This window comes from Myotis daubentonii, chromosome 2 (assembly GCF_963259705.1).
Source record: "Myotis daubentonii chromosome 2, mMyoDau2.1, whole genome shotgun sequence".
Classification (NCBI taxonomy): Eukaryota; Metazoa; Chordata; class Mammalia; order Chiroptera; family Vespertilionidae; genus Myotis; species Myotis daubentonii.
Genome location: NC_081841.1, coordinates 164,903,314 through 164,919,489, shown reverse-complemented (window position 1 = coordinate 164,919,489; position 16,176 = coordinate 164,903,314). Strand labels below are relative to the sequence as shown.

Genomic DNA, 16,176 nt, shown 5'->3' with positions numbered 1-16,176 from the left:
GAGAGGAGCGGGAGGACAGGGAGGTGACTGTTAATGGGTATGAGTTTCTTTCTTTAATAGATGCTTTTGCAGAGAGGAAGGGAGAAGGATAGAAAGTCAGAAACATCAATCAGCTGCCTCCTGCACACCCCCTACTGGGGATTTGCCCGCAATCAAGGTACATGCCCTTGACTGGATTCGAACCTGGGACCCTTCAGTCCGCAGGCCAACGCTCTATCCACCGAACCAAACCAGTCAGGGCGGTATGGGTTTCTTTACAGTCCTACAATTGGCTCCTCTCTGAGGGGGCGTGGCTAGGCCCTGGGGGCGTGGCTAGGCCCTGGGGCGTGGCTAGGCCCTGGGGGCGTGGCTGGACTCTAGGGCGGATTGAGCCAGTTTAAAGCCCCGGCTGTAGTGGCGGTTACACGCGGAGACATGGAGGAGTGCGCGGGCCTCTGCGGCGTGGGCTCTTCTCAGGGACATCAGTGTCTTCAGAAGCGCCAGCGCCCAGCTGAGACGGCAGCGGCCGACTCCAAGCGGTGTCGTCAGGAGTGCCAGGGCCCAGCTGAGATGGCAGCGGCCCACAGAAAGCCGTCCCCGGCAGAAAAGCACGTCGAGGTGGACGAGGCAGCGCGGCGCTGTGCGGTGAGGGTAGGAATCGCGAGCCCCCCGCCGCCCCCGTCCCCGCCGCCCTGCTCCCTGCAGGACCTGCCGGTGGAGATGCTGGTGGAGATCTTCGCCTCGCTCCCCGGCAGCGACCTGCGCAGCCTGGCCCAGGCCTGCGCCAAATTCCACCACATCCTGCTCACCGACAGCATCTGGAGACGGTGCTGCCGCGAGGAGTTCGGCGTTCGGGAAAACCTGCAGAACCCGGAGACGACCGGTATGTCTTACCGAGAAGTCTACGCGAAGCTGTTCTCATACAGACACATTTTGGGGTTGTGGCAGCTAAATTATAGCGTTAGAATACTGCTGAACGTCGTGGTGGACGGCTTATGCATTACTGCCTGGCCGTACAGGCCTCGCCTTAACCCCCCTGCGCGGGGCCCAATCCATATCCAGCCCTCGTTCCGAATCCGCCTGGCGGAGCGGAACTCGGCCGCGCTCGAGTGCCTGGAGGGCCTCCTCGGCAGGCCCCACCGCGGCCACCTGCAGATCCAGGGGGACAGGCTCACCATCCGGTGCAAGCGGACCGACCACCGGTCGGGTTCCCCAACGCGGCTCGGGGGAGAACGGGGGCGGGGGCAGGAGGACGGACAGCGGTATGACTGCCTGACCTACCGCCGCCTCTACCTCCCGCCGCGCCGCCCGGACGACCTCATCCGGCCAGGCCTCTTCCACCGCAAATACAGCGCCTTCGGCCCGACGACCGTCATGCTCAGCTTCCACGGCAAGTACGCCAGGGTGACGAGGCTCATGGGGATCGGCTCGAAGGTGCTAGAGATCCACCTCAGGCGCCGCATCCCGCTGCCGGAGGGCGAGTTCTTCCGCGACTTCGACGAGCTCTCCCGCGTGGTCCGGGAGATGGACGAGCAGGTGACCCGGGAGCAGCAGCAGCAGCAAGAAGACGGGACTGAGGACAGCCAGGGCCATGGCTGGCAGAGCGCCGCCCAGCCCAGCGCCGGGGAGTCCGGGGCCGCAGCTGCGGAGGAGCAGCCTGTCCGGTTTGTGCTGCCTGCGGGCGTGCGCTCCAGTGACCAGAACTACCCCCGCACCTGCAGGATGTGTTTCTACGGCGTGGACATTGAGTCCTTCGCCTACCCCAGGCACTGCTGCCCCGGAGTCTTCATCCTGTTCGATGAGGACCACTTCGGGTTCATCTGGCTGGAGGAGGAATACTTCTTCTGGTACGGCAGAGTCCAGGACACCTTCCCGAATGTGGAGGCGCCGTCCCCGCAGGCCTTCCTGGAGATGCTCAAGGACTTTGTCTAGTTTTATATTTTAATCTGAATCATTCTTTACTGGCAAATTTTTCAATAGTTTTTCTTCATTTAAAGATCTTAGGTGGTTTCCCGTTGCTTATAACATTAAAACAAAATCTTTTCTTTTTTTTTAAATATATTTTTGTTGATTTCAGAGAGGGAGAGAGAGGGATAGAGAGATAGACACATGAATTATGAGAGAGAGTCATTGATCAGCTGCCTCTTGCATGCCCCACACTGGGGATCGAGCCACAACCCAAGCATGTGCCCCTACTGGGAACTGAACCATTATCTCTTGGTTCATAGGTCCACACTCAACCATGGAGCCACACTGGCTGGGCTGGGCTTTCTTTATCATTCTTTTTCTAGTACCTTTAAGTGTAAAGTTAGATTTTTTTTCATGTTTCTTCAGGTAGGCCTGTAATGCTATGAATTCCCCTCTTTGGACTGCTTTCATTGCATCCCATAGATTTGGGGTTGTTGTGCTCTCATTTGCATTAATTTCAAGATATTTTCTGATTTCATCATTGATGTCATTGTTAACCCATTTGTTGTTTAGCTTCTATGTATTTCTGTGTTTTTCAGTTTTTTCTTATGATTTCTAGTGTCATACCATTATGATCAGAGAAGGTGTCTGATATGATTTCAATCTTCCTGAATTTGTATAGACTTGTTTTGTGTCCTAACATGTGGTCTATCTTTGACATTGTTTCATGTGCACTTGAGAAGAATGTATATTCTGTCCTTTTGGGGTGAAATGTTCTGTAAATATCAGTTAGATCCATCTGATCTAGTGTATCATTTAAGGCTTCTGTTTCCTTGTTGATTTTTTTTGTCTGGAAGATCTATCCAGTGATGTCACTGGGGTGCGAAAGTCCCCTAATATGACTGTGTTACTGTTAATCTCTCCCTTAAAGTCCATCAAGGGTTTTTAAAAATATATTTGGGTGCACACATATTTACAAGGGTTATATTTTCTTGTTAAATCATTCCCTTTAGTATTATGTAGAGGCCTTCTTTGTTTCTTTTTATGGTCTTTGTTTTGAAGTCTTTAACCTTTCTTTTATTGGTCTGGAAAGCTGTTTATTTCATCTTCAATTTTAAATGATAGCCTCGCTGGATACAGTAGTCTTAGATACAGTAGTCTTAGATACAGTACTCTTGCTTTTCATTACTTTGAGTACCTCATGCGATTCCCTTCTGGCCTGAAGTATTTCTATTGAGAAGTCAGCTGACGTTCTAATGGGAAAAACAAAATCTTTTCTAAACATCTGTATTGAAGTATAATTAACTTATTATATAGATAAGCTACTGTTGATTTATCTATTAAATTAGTTGCTGAACATTTGTGTGGTTTTCACTTTTTGGCTTTTATGAATAATGCTACTATGAATATTTATGTACAAGTCCTGTGTGGACATATATTTTCATTTCACTTGAGTAGATACCTAGGAGTGGAACTGCTGGATCATGTGATAACTCCAGATTCAACATTTTAAAAAACTTCCCAACTAGTTTTCTATAGTATACATTCCCACCAACAATGCATGAGAGTTCTTATATCTACACACCCATTCTAGCACTCGTTGTCTTTTTAATTTAAACATTTTTAAAGAAATATTTCAATGATTACAATGAGGCACTTCAAATGCATAAGTGTTGAAAATATGTAGAATTAGATAAAATGAAAAATATCATTTATTCAGGGCATGTCTTTGCAATTTTTCTTTTAAATAGTTGATTTTTTTTTTACCTGATTGTGATAATAATGAATGTTCAATTTTGGTCAAATATGAATTTAGAGGAAGTATGAGTATGATCAAAGAAATCTACACTAATAAAAGAGAAAAATGGTAATTGGCGTACAACGATACCCTTTTCATTGGCTAATCAGGGCTATATGCAATTAACTGCCAACTAAGATTGGCAGTTAACTGACAACTATGATTGGCAGTTAACTGACAACTATGATTGGCAGTTAACTGACAACTAAGATTGGCAGTTAACTGACAACTAAGATTGGCAGTTAACTGACAACTAAGATTGGCAGTTAACTGACAACTATGATTGGCAGTTAACTGACAACTATGATTGGCAGTTAACTGACAACTAAGATTGGCAGTTAACTGACAACTAAGATTGGCAGTTAACTGACAACTATGATTGGCAGTTAACTGACAACTATGATTGGCAGTTAACTGACAACTAAGATTGGCAGTTAACTGACAACTATGATTGGCAGTTAACTGACAACTAAGATTGGCAGTTAACTGACAACTATGATTGGCAGTTAACTGACAACTAAGATTGGCAGTTAACTGACAACTATGATTGGCAGTTAACTGACAACTAAGATTGGCAGTTAACTGACAACTAAGATTGGCAGTTAACTGACAACTATGATTGGCAGTTAACTGACAACTATGATTGGCAGTTAACTGACAACTAAGATTGGCAGTTAACTGACAACTAAGATTGGCAGTTAACTGACAACTATGATTGGCAGTTAACTGACAACTATGATTGGCAGTTAACTGACAACTATGATTGGCAGTTAACTGACAACTATGATTGGCAGTTAACTGACAACTAAGATTGGCAGTTAACTGCCAACAAGATGGCGGTTAATTTGCATATGTAGGCACAATGCAGGGAGGCGAAAGGGAAAGCAGGAAGAAGCCCCCTGCCACTGACAGTGATCGGAAACCCAGGGGGGAGCTAAGAGCTGGGGGGCAGGGCAAAGGCGGCCCTGGGGCCCCAGCCATGATCGGAGAATCAGGTGCCTTTGCCGCCCTGGCCAGTGGTAGCAGGAAGTAGGGGTGGAGCCAGCGATGGGAGCTGGGCACGGTCGAAGCTGGCAGTCCCAGGAGCTAGGGGTCCCTTGCCTGGGCCTAAAGCGAAGCCCACGATGGGGGGGCCGCTGCAGCTGTGAGTCCCCGCTGCCCGAGCCGGACGCCTAGGCCAGAGGCGTCAGGCCTGGGCAAGGGGCCGATCCTGCAATTGGAGGGTGATGGGGGTCAACGCCTGAGGGCTCCCAGTATGTGAGAGGGGGCAGACTGGGCTGAGGGACACTCCCCCCCCACACACACACACCCAGTGCACGAATTTCATGCACTGGGCCCCTAGTTTATCTATAATAGCAAATATTATTTACTAGAAATTGTGTAAATTCCCTTATTAAATTATCCCACTTAATTCTCAAAGCAGCACTCTGAGGGAGGTAACATTATTTTCGTCATTTAATAGATGATAGCAACTGAAGTTTCAGAAGTTAGATAATTTCTCTAGGTTAATATTGAAGTAAATAATGGAGCCAGACCTCAAACTCAGGTATGGAACTCTCCAAGGCCTCTGCTATCTACAATCAACTCATGCTGGTTATGGAACTTATGTGGGCATAAAGGGTAGGTGGAATTTAGTTCATAGGGAAGGATATTTTGGTTGGGAAAGAATTCATTATATAACCTGACTTGGAATAGAGTCAACTATAGAATATTTGACAGTCATTGAAAGACCACTCTAATTAGAGTTAAGTGAGGAAGACAGAGTTGGACAGGTTGAATTATATGTGGTCTTAAATGTAGGGCAGAGGAGGTAAACTATTTCTTAGAGGCAATAACAATTCATTGAGTAGTGTTTGTGATGAAGAGGTGGTATCTTGTGATGGGTTAGGAGAGGGAGTGATTAGATAAGGAGGGAGAGGAAGGATATTGTTGAAAAGCTTTTGTGTAAAGTGATGAGGAGTGAGACTATGGGATAGCTGGGGATGAGAATGGACTTAAAGAGTATATTGAACAGGCATTAAGGGATGGAAAGAGCAGAAAGGAACTTTCCTCTTCCTCTTCTACTCCCTCCCACCCCCCAAAGGCTGGTAGTAAAAATAAATTAAACCTGGGTAATAAGTAAGTTCCTTTGTTCTCTAAAATTCTCTACTGGATTACAAATACTAATTTTTCAAGGCATTTCTGATAGTTTCACGTATTTTAAATGTACCTTGGCATCTAATTCAATGCTGTCGAAGTATGTCAGTAACTAATGATTTTCTGTATGAAGGACTTAAAACCTAGTATTTGGAAAATGAAACTAATTCACAATAATCTATGTGATGTTAAACTATAATATGTGTGTTCTTTCTAGGGTGTAAGTCACCTGATGGCCCTAAATAGAATTAGGAAGAAAGAGACAAATGTTTCCAGATTCCTAAGGATCTGCAGCAATTACACTCCTGATGTGATTATGGTCATAGCAGATTTGATGCCATTGAAATTAGCTAGTTATTAATAATAGGAAAGGAGCAAAGGAGGAAACCAGACATTTTAGGCATGTCATTTGGGCAGCTTCACCAGGAAGGTGCAACTTTATACTCCCCAGGGAACCACAAGTCCATTCCCTGGAAAACCCCGAGGGAAAGGGCTGGACAAAAGGGAAGGGTGGAGACATGTGCAGTGAAGTTGGGGTGACATAGAAAAGGTACTTGCTGTCAATCAAACCTGGGAACAAAGATCATTGGCCAGAGGAGGTGAGTCCACAGCAAGCCCACAAAAATTTGGGGGTATGTAATCTGCAGACAAAGGAATTCTCTTAACTCTTGGCTCTTTTGACTCTCTGGTTCCATTGGTTTTGCTCCTGTTTTCTTGCATTCGCCCGTGTTCCCATTATAGCCATGTAGCCCTGTGGACTCCACACGCAATGGACTAATGGCTGCAGCTGGGAACACAAGCTAAGCTAGCCTGGTGCTGGATTAGACTGTGCAGACATTGAATGGAAACTCTGGGCAATGGTTTTAATCCTAGCTCTGCTGAAGCCATACCTACATTTCTTCAATGATGGGACAAAGAGAAATGGGAGCTTGGAAACTCGGGGAATTAATTCCATGCAAATAAAAATCACTGGTTCTCCTATGGGAGTCTCAGAAAATTATTTTTTGTTATTGCAAGAAGCCCACTCCCACCAGCAACCAGTGGGGATGAGGAGCATTCCCTACAGATAACAGCTCCAAAGGCAAATGTTTTTTTCCTTAGGTTTTTTTTTTAATTTATTTATGGCAAGGAAGTAAATTTTAAAAAATAAGGAAGTCCATACTTCATTATAAAATATAAATGAGACTCTTAACTTTACATAGCTAACATTTATTGAGACCCAGTATCATGTAGTTAGAAAATAGTCATAGTAGTAATACTAATAATACAACTGCCATTGATTGAGCACTTACAATGTAAATAGTACTATGACAGAAGCTTCAAAAACATTTGCTGATACCTATTTATACTATGACCTAGGAAGTAGGAATTATTTTCTGTATTTTTACAAGATACAAAACTTAAGCTCAGTGAGTCTAATTATCTTCTCCATGGTCATTTGACCCAGTGATCCCACTTCTAGGAATATATCCCAAGAAACTAGAAACACCAATTAGAAAGGATATATGCACTCCTATGTTCATAGCAGCACAATTCACCATAGCTAAGATTTGGAAACAGCCTATGTGCCCATCAGTAGATGAGTGGATTAGAAAACTGTGGTACATCTACACGCTGGAATACTACACTGCAGTAAAAAAGGAGTTCTTACCATTCGCAGCAGCATGGATGGAACTGGAGAGCATTATGCTAAGTGAAATAAGCCAGTCAGAGAAAGATCAATATCACATGATCTCACTCATTTGTGGAATATAATGAACAACATAAACTGATGAACAAAAACAGATCCAGAGACAGAGAAGCATCGACCAGACGGTCAAACCTCAGAGGGAAGGTAGGGGAGGGGAGGGATAAGGGGGAGAGATCAACCAAAGGACTTGTATGCATGCCGATAAGCCTAACCAATGGACACAGACAACAGGGGGGGTGAGAACATGATTGGGGGGCATAGGGGGTAATGTGGGGATAAGGACACATATGTAATAACTTAATCAATAAAACATTTAAAAAAAAACCAACAAAAAAAACAAAGGCAGAAAATTACAGAGGCAGTAGTTACCTATGTCTACTCCAAACCTGAGTCCTTTCCTTACTACATCTGTGCCTTTATGCTACAAGGCTTTATCATCTGCTATCAACTAACTAACATATACAGTTTGAAATTATAGAATATATGCAACACTAAGGTCACTGAAATCTTTTTTTTTTTTTTGTCTCTGAGAACAGTGATGTGCTATTTAAAGAACTGTGTATACATTTCCCCTGAGAACCTATTCTTTTAGTCACTTTTCCCTCAGAAAGGTGTCTGCCCGTTGTCATTCTGTACCCTTGGTCTAGCCTGCCCTCTGCCTTTTGCCTGTTCCTTTTGTTTGGTCTGCCTACAATCCTCATCCACCTTTTCAAATGCAATTTACTTGTCAGTGTCCCATTCAAATGCCTCTGTCTGTTGCTTTTCCTAATATTTCCCTAGAATTATTGAATGCTTTTTTGCTCTGCACCTTCAAAGAACATTAACCACACCCCCAGCCACATACACACATTGGCTTGCGCAAATACCTCTTTTACTCATTAGATTATGATTTTCTTTATGGGGAAGAACTGTAACTTATTTGTCTTACTTCACAATGATTGATTTTTATAACTGCAACACTGAACACAATACCTTAAACTGAGTTTTAAATGGTCTTTTATTAATTGGTAATCATGTTTTATTTTATATTTATTATGCCTGTTTTTCAATATATCTATCATGTAGCTTGCTTGGACCCCATTCTAGTTCACTTCAATTTTTGAGCAAAGTTCTCATCAACAGTCAAAAAATAGTTTATACCTATCCGTATGCCAATGACTCCCAGATCAAATTGGCAATATCTCCAGATTCACACAGCAAAATTATATCTACCCTTAGGCCTAATCACGATCACATTTAAGTCTCTTTAAGTACTACTTTCTTCCAAATGCTTCTTCCCAGATGTGCTGCATTATTAATGGAATGGAATTAAATATAGGGGTTTAAAATGAACTTGCCTCCAAATATATTAGACTTCATCTTCCCATTTTTACCTTCTTTATTTCTTGGTATTGCTATTTTCACAAGTCCTGTGCCCCATTTTTTTTATCTTCTCTTGTTTTCATATTATATACCCTATTAACACCCTTCACAATTTAATTGATACTCTGTTTATGATACTGTTAATATCTTTAGTTAAGACCCTAGATGTGACCTAAACTGATTTTTATAGCATGTCCCAGATTACTCCTAAATGGATAAATTTACCGTGATCACAGATTCTCCTCTAGTCTTTGTGGGGTTTTTTGGTGGTTTTTTTGTTGTTGTTGTTGTTGTTGTTTTCCTGAACAGGGCTCCAATCACACATTAAACCACTATAACCTTTTATTTCCCAGCTATTTTGAATTGATTTTCTGGCTAATATAGTTTATTAAATTACTTACTCTAATTAGGTGTTTTCCTTTTGTATGTTGATGAAACTCAGAGGGAAGAAATTACTGGCAGCCTTGGAGACTCTAGGTGTTTATGTGTGGGGATGAGAAGTGGTAAAGAAGAAAGATCTCATGATAAATTTAAAAACTCAAAAAACACAAACCTGCATGAACTTACTATTTAACTCAAATTTATTCTAGAAACAAATTTAACAGGCTGGCTAAGTTCAACAAAAGCTACTGGAATGAATTTTAAAGAAAACAAATAAAATCATAGGGTATTTTCTTCAACCCAAACCCACACATTCATTATAATCAAAAAGCTAATCAAAACTGGTACAGAATTTCTCACAGACCCTTATATTTATCTTCTATGATTTATAATCTAGAATAGATACTCTATAAAGAAACTTTTAGAACAACCATCACTCGTCCTTGTTCTTCACTCAGACCTCTATCCGCTTTTCATTCAATCTTGAGTTAAATAATGTATACTGAAATGGAATAAGCCTCATATGATGGCAATTTGTCTTACCTGGGTCATCTTCCCTGATTTTTCTTCTCCTGGGCCAAAAATATTGAATAGAAAAATCACATAGATCCCATAAGATTCATGTTTCAATTTTAACAATATTTGAAAGGGGTCTCTGATTGGAAAAATTGACCAAAAAAGATGTGGAAAAATATTGAACCCTCATTCTGTAATATTAACTACATAGAAACCAACTGAAAAATAGCCAAGATATATTCTGGGCTTGCTACATGTTAGGTATTTTGCTAATTGGTTTTCATATAGCATCTTTAATCCTCATAGCAGTCCTATAAGGTAGGTCTTATTATCATCCCCATCTTACAGATGAGAAAACTGAGTTTGAGTGAATGCAAGTAACTTACCCAGAGTTGTAAGGGTGCATCAGACAAGCCCCACAATGAAGAATTAGTCCCAATTTGTCAATAATGCCAAGGCTGAAAAACCCTGTTGTAGATACCTAATTATAGTACCCTGGGAAGGATGGGAAATTGTGATAACATCAGTTTTATTAGAGACATTTAAGTCATTAAGCAGAAAGAGAAGGATTCAGATTCAGGATGCTCTGTGTTTTCTTAAGAGTGTCACAGTGTGCTCTCTGAGGTCTGTTTCTGGCTTCTGGATGCATATTATTGGATTTTGATTTCTCTCAAGCAGTTGCTCAAAAGAAAACTTTGAAAAGAAAGTCTTTTTATCACTGTTTCCTATGATAGGCTTGGCTTTCTTCTAGTATGTTCTGCAAAATGCTGCAGTGCTCTCTCAAACCTGAGTGTATCATGCCTAGGTTCTTTCTGGTGGCCAGTTCTACTTGCACAATCTGTACTATTTGGTACTGTGATGTATGGTGGGTAGCTGTAATGTCACTTGAAGAGAATATTTTTCAAAAAATTCTTTCTGAACTTAAAACCCATGTTGCATGGGGTAATGCCATCTTACTTTCTAAGTCAGATCACCAAACAACCTCCAGACAGCAACAACCCAGGACAACACTGTTAAATTTTCCTGTGCCCAGTTCAGGTGGACCAGCCTATGTGCCGTGGTTAATCTACTACTCCCCCCATTACACTCCTCAGATTAATAGGGCTATTCAAGACAAAACAAATCAATATTGCTAACTTGGAAAATTATTTTAGTATGGCTTAGAAAAGACATGGGGGTGTGATCATCACCAGCACACATCTTTTTGTACTTCGCCTACTGGAATGGAAACTCCTTTAGAGTAGAAACTCAAGTTTTTGAAGGTCATGTGCAGAGTAAAAAGTAATGTAGCTCTGGGAGTATTTAATATTAACACTATTTTCATCAAAAAATTATCAGATATTCCTTTCTGATTATTTTTATAACAGTTTGGGGACATTTGGATAAGAGAAATATGATGACAACTTGGAGGGAGTTCAGAATGAAACAATAAAAATGAGTGAATGGTTAGAGGGAAGAGGGAATCAGTTATGTGCTGGCTAAACAAGAACGAATGAAGGAAAGGCCTATGATAAATGAAAGGTCTATGTATTAAAGAACAAATTGCTTAGTTGTTGATAGGCCTTTGAGTAAGACAGTTACCACCTCTGGAGCCATATATTTTGGGATTAACTGAACTTTCTTTTGCCCTCTCTCCAATTGAATTCCCTGGTCCCAATTCTAATTTCATTGCTCCATGAGGAGCCACTTCCTGCAGTTGGTAGGAGTCAAGATTTTGTGATAATACATTTCTTTTCTATTTTGCAAAGAGTTGGCATCATTTTTAAACTAATAAAAATAAAATATTCCTAATAAGGAGACCAGTTCTCCCATTCTTAATAAGAATCCTATGAAATCTTGAAGGGGTTGGGGTCTGTTTGATAGAAATATGAAGGTGATAAAGAAGAAATATTGTAACAGTAACTGACTTGGAGAACAAGTAGATAAGGATTTGAGACATGAATTCTGCTCTATTGACTGGGGATCCCAACATTTGCTGATCTGACCACATCTGAAATACTGTGGAATTCTGAGCACCATATCATTAGAGGGGTATTGACATCAAGGAAGGATCACCTTTGTTGAAAAGAGTTTGAAGATGCAAAAAATAAAGGAAATGTGAATAAGCTAAAGAAAATTTAATGGGGAAATTATAACTATTTTTAAATGTCTGAAGTTCAGCCAAATAAAGTGGAATTTAGACTCTTTTCTAGTATCACAGAATAAAGAAGAAGGAATGGGTAGGAGTTTCAGGAAGATAAATTTCTGATTAATTTAAGAGAGAAATGACAAACCATTGGCTGTACCATCATAGAAGGGGTGCCTATAGAGAGAGGGATAGTCATTTAAAGAATCAAATGAGCCGAAACCGGGTTGGCTCAGTGGATAGAGCGTCGGCCTGTGGACTGAAAGGTCCCGGGTTCGATTCCGGCCAAGGGCATGTACCTGGGTTGTGGGCACTTCCCCAGTGGGGGATGTGCAGGAGGCAGCTGATCGATGTTTCTCTCTCATAGATGTTTCTCTCTATCTCTCTTCCTCTCTGTAAAAAATCAATAAAATATATTAAAAAAAAGAATCAAATCAAGACTGAATGATTATCTGTTAGATCTGTACTAATAAAAGGATAATATGCAAATTAACCATCACTTCGCAACAAAGATGGTGGCGCCAATAGCCACAAAGATGGCAGTGCGGGCTGGAGCCACAGAGCTGGTGGAGCGGGTGGGAGGCTTGGCGATGAAGGAAGCCAAGCCAGGCCGGCCACTGAGGGAGGCATGCAGGGAGTGCAGTGGGGAGACATATGGGGAGCGAGCGAGGTTCCCTGTCTGGGGGTTCCAAATCCGCCGTTGGTTCCTTTCGCCGCTGACTAGAGATATACAGGGTATTCCCCCAAAATGTATACACACTTTGAATACCTACTAATTCCAATGGGTTTAAGCATGAAAAGAAAGAAACAACAATGGAGCTGTCATCTGTTAAAAGTCCGGACACAAACCGGCAGTTGGACATTCCTCAAGGGGTCCTGGATTGGAGAGGGTGCAGGCTAGACTGAGGGGCTCCCTTCCTGACCCCCGTGCATGAATGTTGTGCACTGGGCCTCTAGTTTATAGATAAAATTTATGCATAGGTAGAAGAGATGGGACTGAAATTCTGTTAATTATTTTCTGATGATAATTGTATTAAACATGTTAATTAAATGTTTTCTGATTAAACCCAAATAAATTATTGAAAGATATTTAACTATTGCCTACACAACTTAATCCATGTTTTGCCTCTACTGATATGCATTAAAACTAGTTATATTTGGAGGGTTATTAAGAGGAACATAAATCATCTTAATCAATTTCATTCTTAAATATTTATGAAATCTCACCCTCACACCCTCATTCACACCTTCAGTCTCCTAATTCAGTCCTCATCAGTTCTCCCTGTGTTATTGTAGCAGCTTCTGAACAGTTTTGTTCATATTCTCTATCTTTCAACCCATTTTCCCAAGTTCTACCAATGTGACAGAGTTAGCCCAGTGAGCCTTTCAGAAAAAATAAAACATGCTGATGGCTCCCACCTGTTTCTGGATAAAGGCCAGCTTCTGAACACAGGACTGGAAATCCTTGGCTCAGGGACCCAGCCTCTCACACTTGCCTCATTCTCTGCTGTCCTTCCCCTGGAATCTTCCCTCCAGTAGTAAGGGATCTACTATAATCTCTGAAGTGGAAATGCTGACCCACATTTTTTAAATTTTGTTCATAAGGCTTCAACTGCTCTGAATGCCCTTCCCTAATCCTTGTTCACCTTATTTTTTAATCAAATATATGGTCAATATTAATTAATCCATTGTATTATCAGTCTGTTTTATCTCTTCAATTATTTATTCTCAAGACTATCAAACCAAAGTGAGAAAGTAAAAAGAAACCACAGTTACGTAGTTGAACTGTAGTCTACACAAACTGTTTCTCAATAAACTCTCTTTGATTTCCTTAATTCTTGGACATAAAAAGTCTAGTATCTATTTTTATCATTGTATTCTGAACATTTTATTAAAATGTCATGTTCTCCATGGTAATTATCATATTTATTCACATTTAAGAAATGTGGTAATATAGCATTCTTTCTTAGAACAAAAACAATTACCAACTCATAAATATTAATCTTATTTTCCTTTTGCCATGTACTGTATCTTCAAGGGCCCTGGTCAAATACAGAGCATGCCTTCTGATGTCAGTAGAGTGAAAATGCCTGGGCCTCCAAAATAGTAAAAGCAGACTATTTTGCATATCCAAAATGGGCAGCACACAATTTTATTTACACTGCATCCAGTTACATAACATTTATCATCCTTGATATGTAATGTGTGTAATTCAAACACATTTTAAATATAAATCTTTGCATAATGCACACTTAAAAATGGATTTAGTATCCTTTATATAAGACTACATACAGGTGTGGTACCTTCGCTGAAATTCCATAAAGATGAATTTAGTCTGATAACTGGAACCCCCAGTAGTACATCATCATAATCAAAGCTTTAAATGCAATAATGTTTAGGAATTGAGCTGGCACCAGGGAGACTAAGTCCTCAAGTCAATATTTGAAAATTAGAGCTGTTGTGTGAAATGAAGTGCTAAACTGGAGAGCTGCCAACTGCTGAAAGCCCACAAGCAGAAGTGTGAGTGAGAAAATATAGGGTTTCCAGACGAAACCAAGGAGGGGGTGCTAAGGAGAGATAATGTCTTATTATCATGCCTTGTTCAGGCCCAGCCTCTAGACGTGGTCCTTTCCTTGTTCTCTTTCCCTTCCTGTCCATAGATCCTTTAGCCCAGAGACCCTGTGTTTCCTTGGGAGAATTTATTATTTACAGTTAGCCCTCTTTGGAGCCAAGGAAGAACAGAAACATACGATTATTTTTTAGATGGTGGTGGTAACTTGGTTTTTGTTTCAACTCTAAGGTAAGTGCTACATCATTGTACAAGATGCAGAAACACATTCAAAACCAAAGTTTGAAAACCATCTCTGTTTGAGAGTTGAGAGAGCCTTAGATTAATGATGTGAACAAAAATAGAAATTCAGGTGGAAGTACTGGACACATGCTAAATTCAGCATGTGGACATTAAGTATATGTAACTGTTCTCTTCCATCCAGTACAAAAACTTCAGTTTCTTTACTTTGTAAGCATGTTTTGTGTATCCCTCATAGAAACACTGAAGTGCTACAGGTCATATGCCTTCTTGGGGAAGAAGGGAGAGATGAGACCCTGATATTGCTGCAGTCACAGTTCAGTCAGGAAAATTGCCTGTGCTGTGTAATTCAATAAAGGACACTTAGTACGTGGATTTAGAGATAGAGGTGTTGGAAGAGCCAAAAAGCCAAACAGGGGACTGCGAGACAACTCAGAGATTAACAACAGCAACAAGCAGCCACAACACCGCAGGCTGAAAAGATACGGTGATGAGATGTGACCAGTTCTCAGAAGCAAGCCATTGTGGTGGGAATTTCAAACAAGATGGAGCCTGTTCTAAAGGGAACGTGGAAGGAGACACTTGTTGACAAGGAATTAAGCCATAGAAATGAGAATCTCCATTAGAGATGCTACCCAAACAATAGTTGGGGGGGGGGCAATTTCCTTATAAATAGATAATAATATCCAAAGACAATTTTATTGCCTAACAATGTCCAGATTTAAAGTTATACAAATAATATTTTCATTTTCTATTAATGCCCTACTATCTATAGTCATATGAACTGAATTTGGCAATTCCGTGTATTGATTTAAAATACATAGATCCCAATTACCTAGGCAAAATATTCAAGGTCAGTTACTCACTGGACAAAAAGGAGAACAAATATTCGTTTTAGAAGTCTGCTCTCATAATCAATCACCAAACAGGACTACACATTTTAACACTAACATTAAGAATATTTTAAAAAGATAAGGAGATTAAGACATCTTTTAGTTCCATTCAACATTTTTTGGACTCTTACAAGTACTGTGAGTCAATCAACAGGAGAGTCTGAATTGTTCATCTGTGTATCCAGAGAGCGCATTATAAGATGAAACGAACAACTTTACCCAGTGTATAAAATACTTCTCCTGAACTCCAAGTTCCCAGATATTATCTTCTTTTTTCCTACTCTAGCCAAAAAGTAATAATCTCCCAAGAGGTCTACATTCTAACCTCCAGAATATGATACCTTCTATGGCAAAAGGGATTTTGAAATGTGATTAAATTAAAAAATTTGAGGTGGAGACGTTATCCTGGATTTCCTAGGTGAGCCCAGTCTACCACAATGGTCCCATAAGAGGCAGGGGGGTTGGCTTCAGAAAAAGAGATGTAATGATAAAATCAGAGGTCAGAGAGAAAGACATTTGAAGGTGCAACACTGTTAGCCTTGAAGATGGAGGAAGGGGCTCCAAGCCAAGAAATGCAGG

The 16,176-nt window shown here is 41.0% G+C and overlaps 1 protein-coding gene across 1 annotated transcript; it reads left to right on the top strand.

Annotated features, from left to right (window-relative positions):
• Nucleotides 1-414: 414 nt before the first annotated feature.
• LOC132226747 (F-box only protein 31-like) lies at nucleotides 415-2,317 on the top strand. The gene is made up of 4 exons (XM_059681211.1): nucleotides 415-701; nucleotides 795-1,515; nucleotides 1,582-1,826; nucleotides 2,314-2,317. The coding sequence occupies exons 1-4, from the start codon at nucleotides 415-417 to the stop codon at nucleotides 2,315-2,317; spliced, it is 1,257 nt and encodes a 418-aa protein (XP_059537194.1).
• The last annotated feature ends 13,859 nt before the right edge of the window (nucleotides 2,318-16,176 follow it).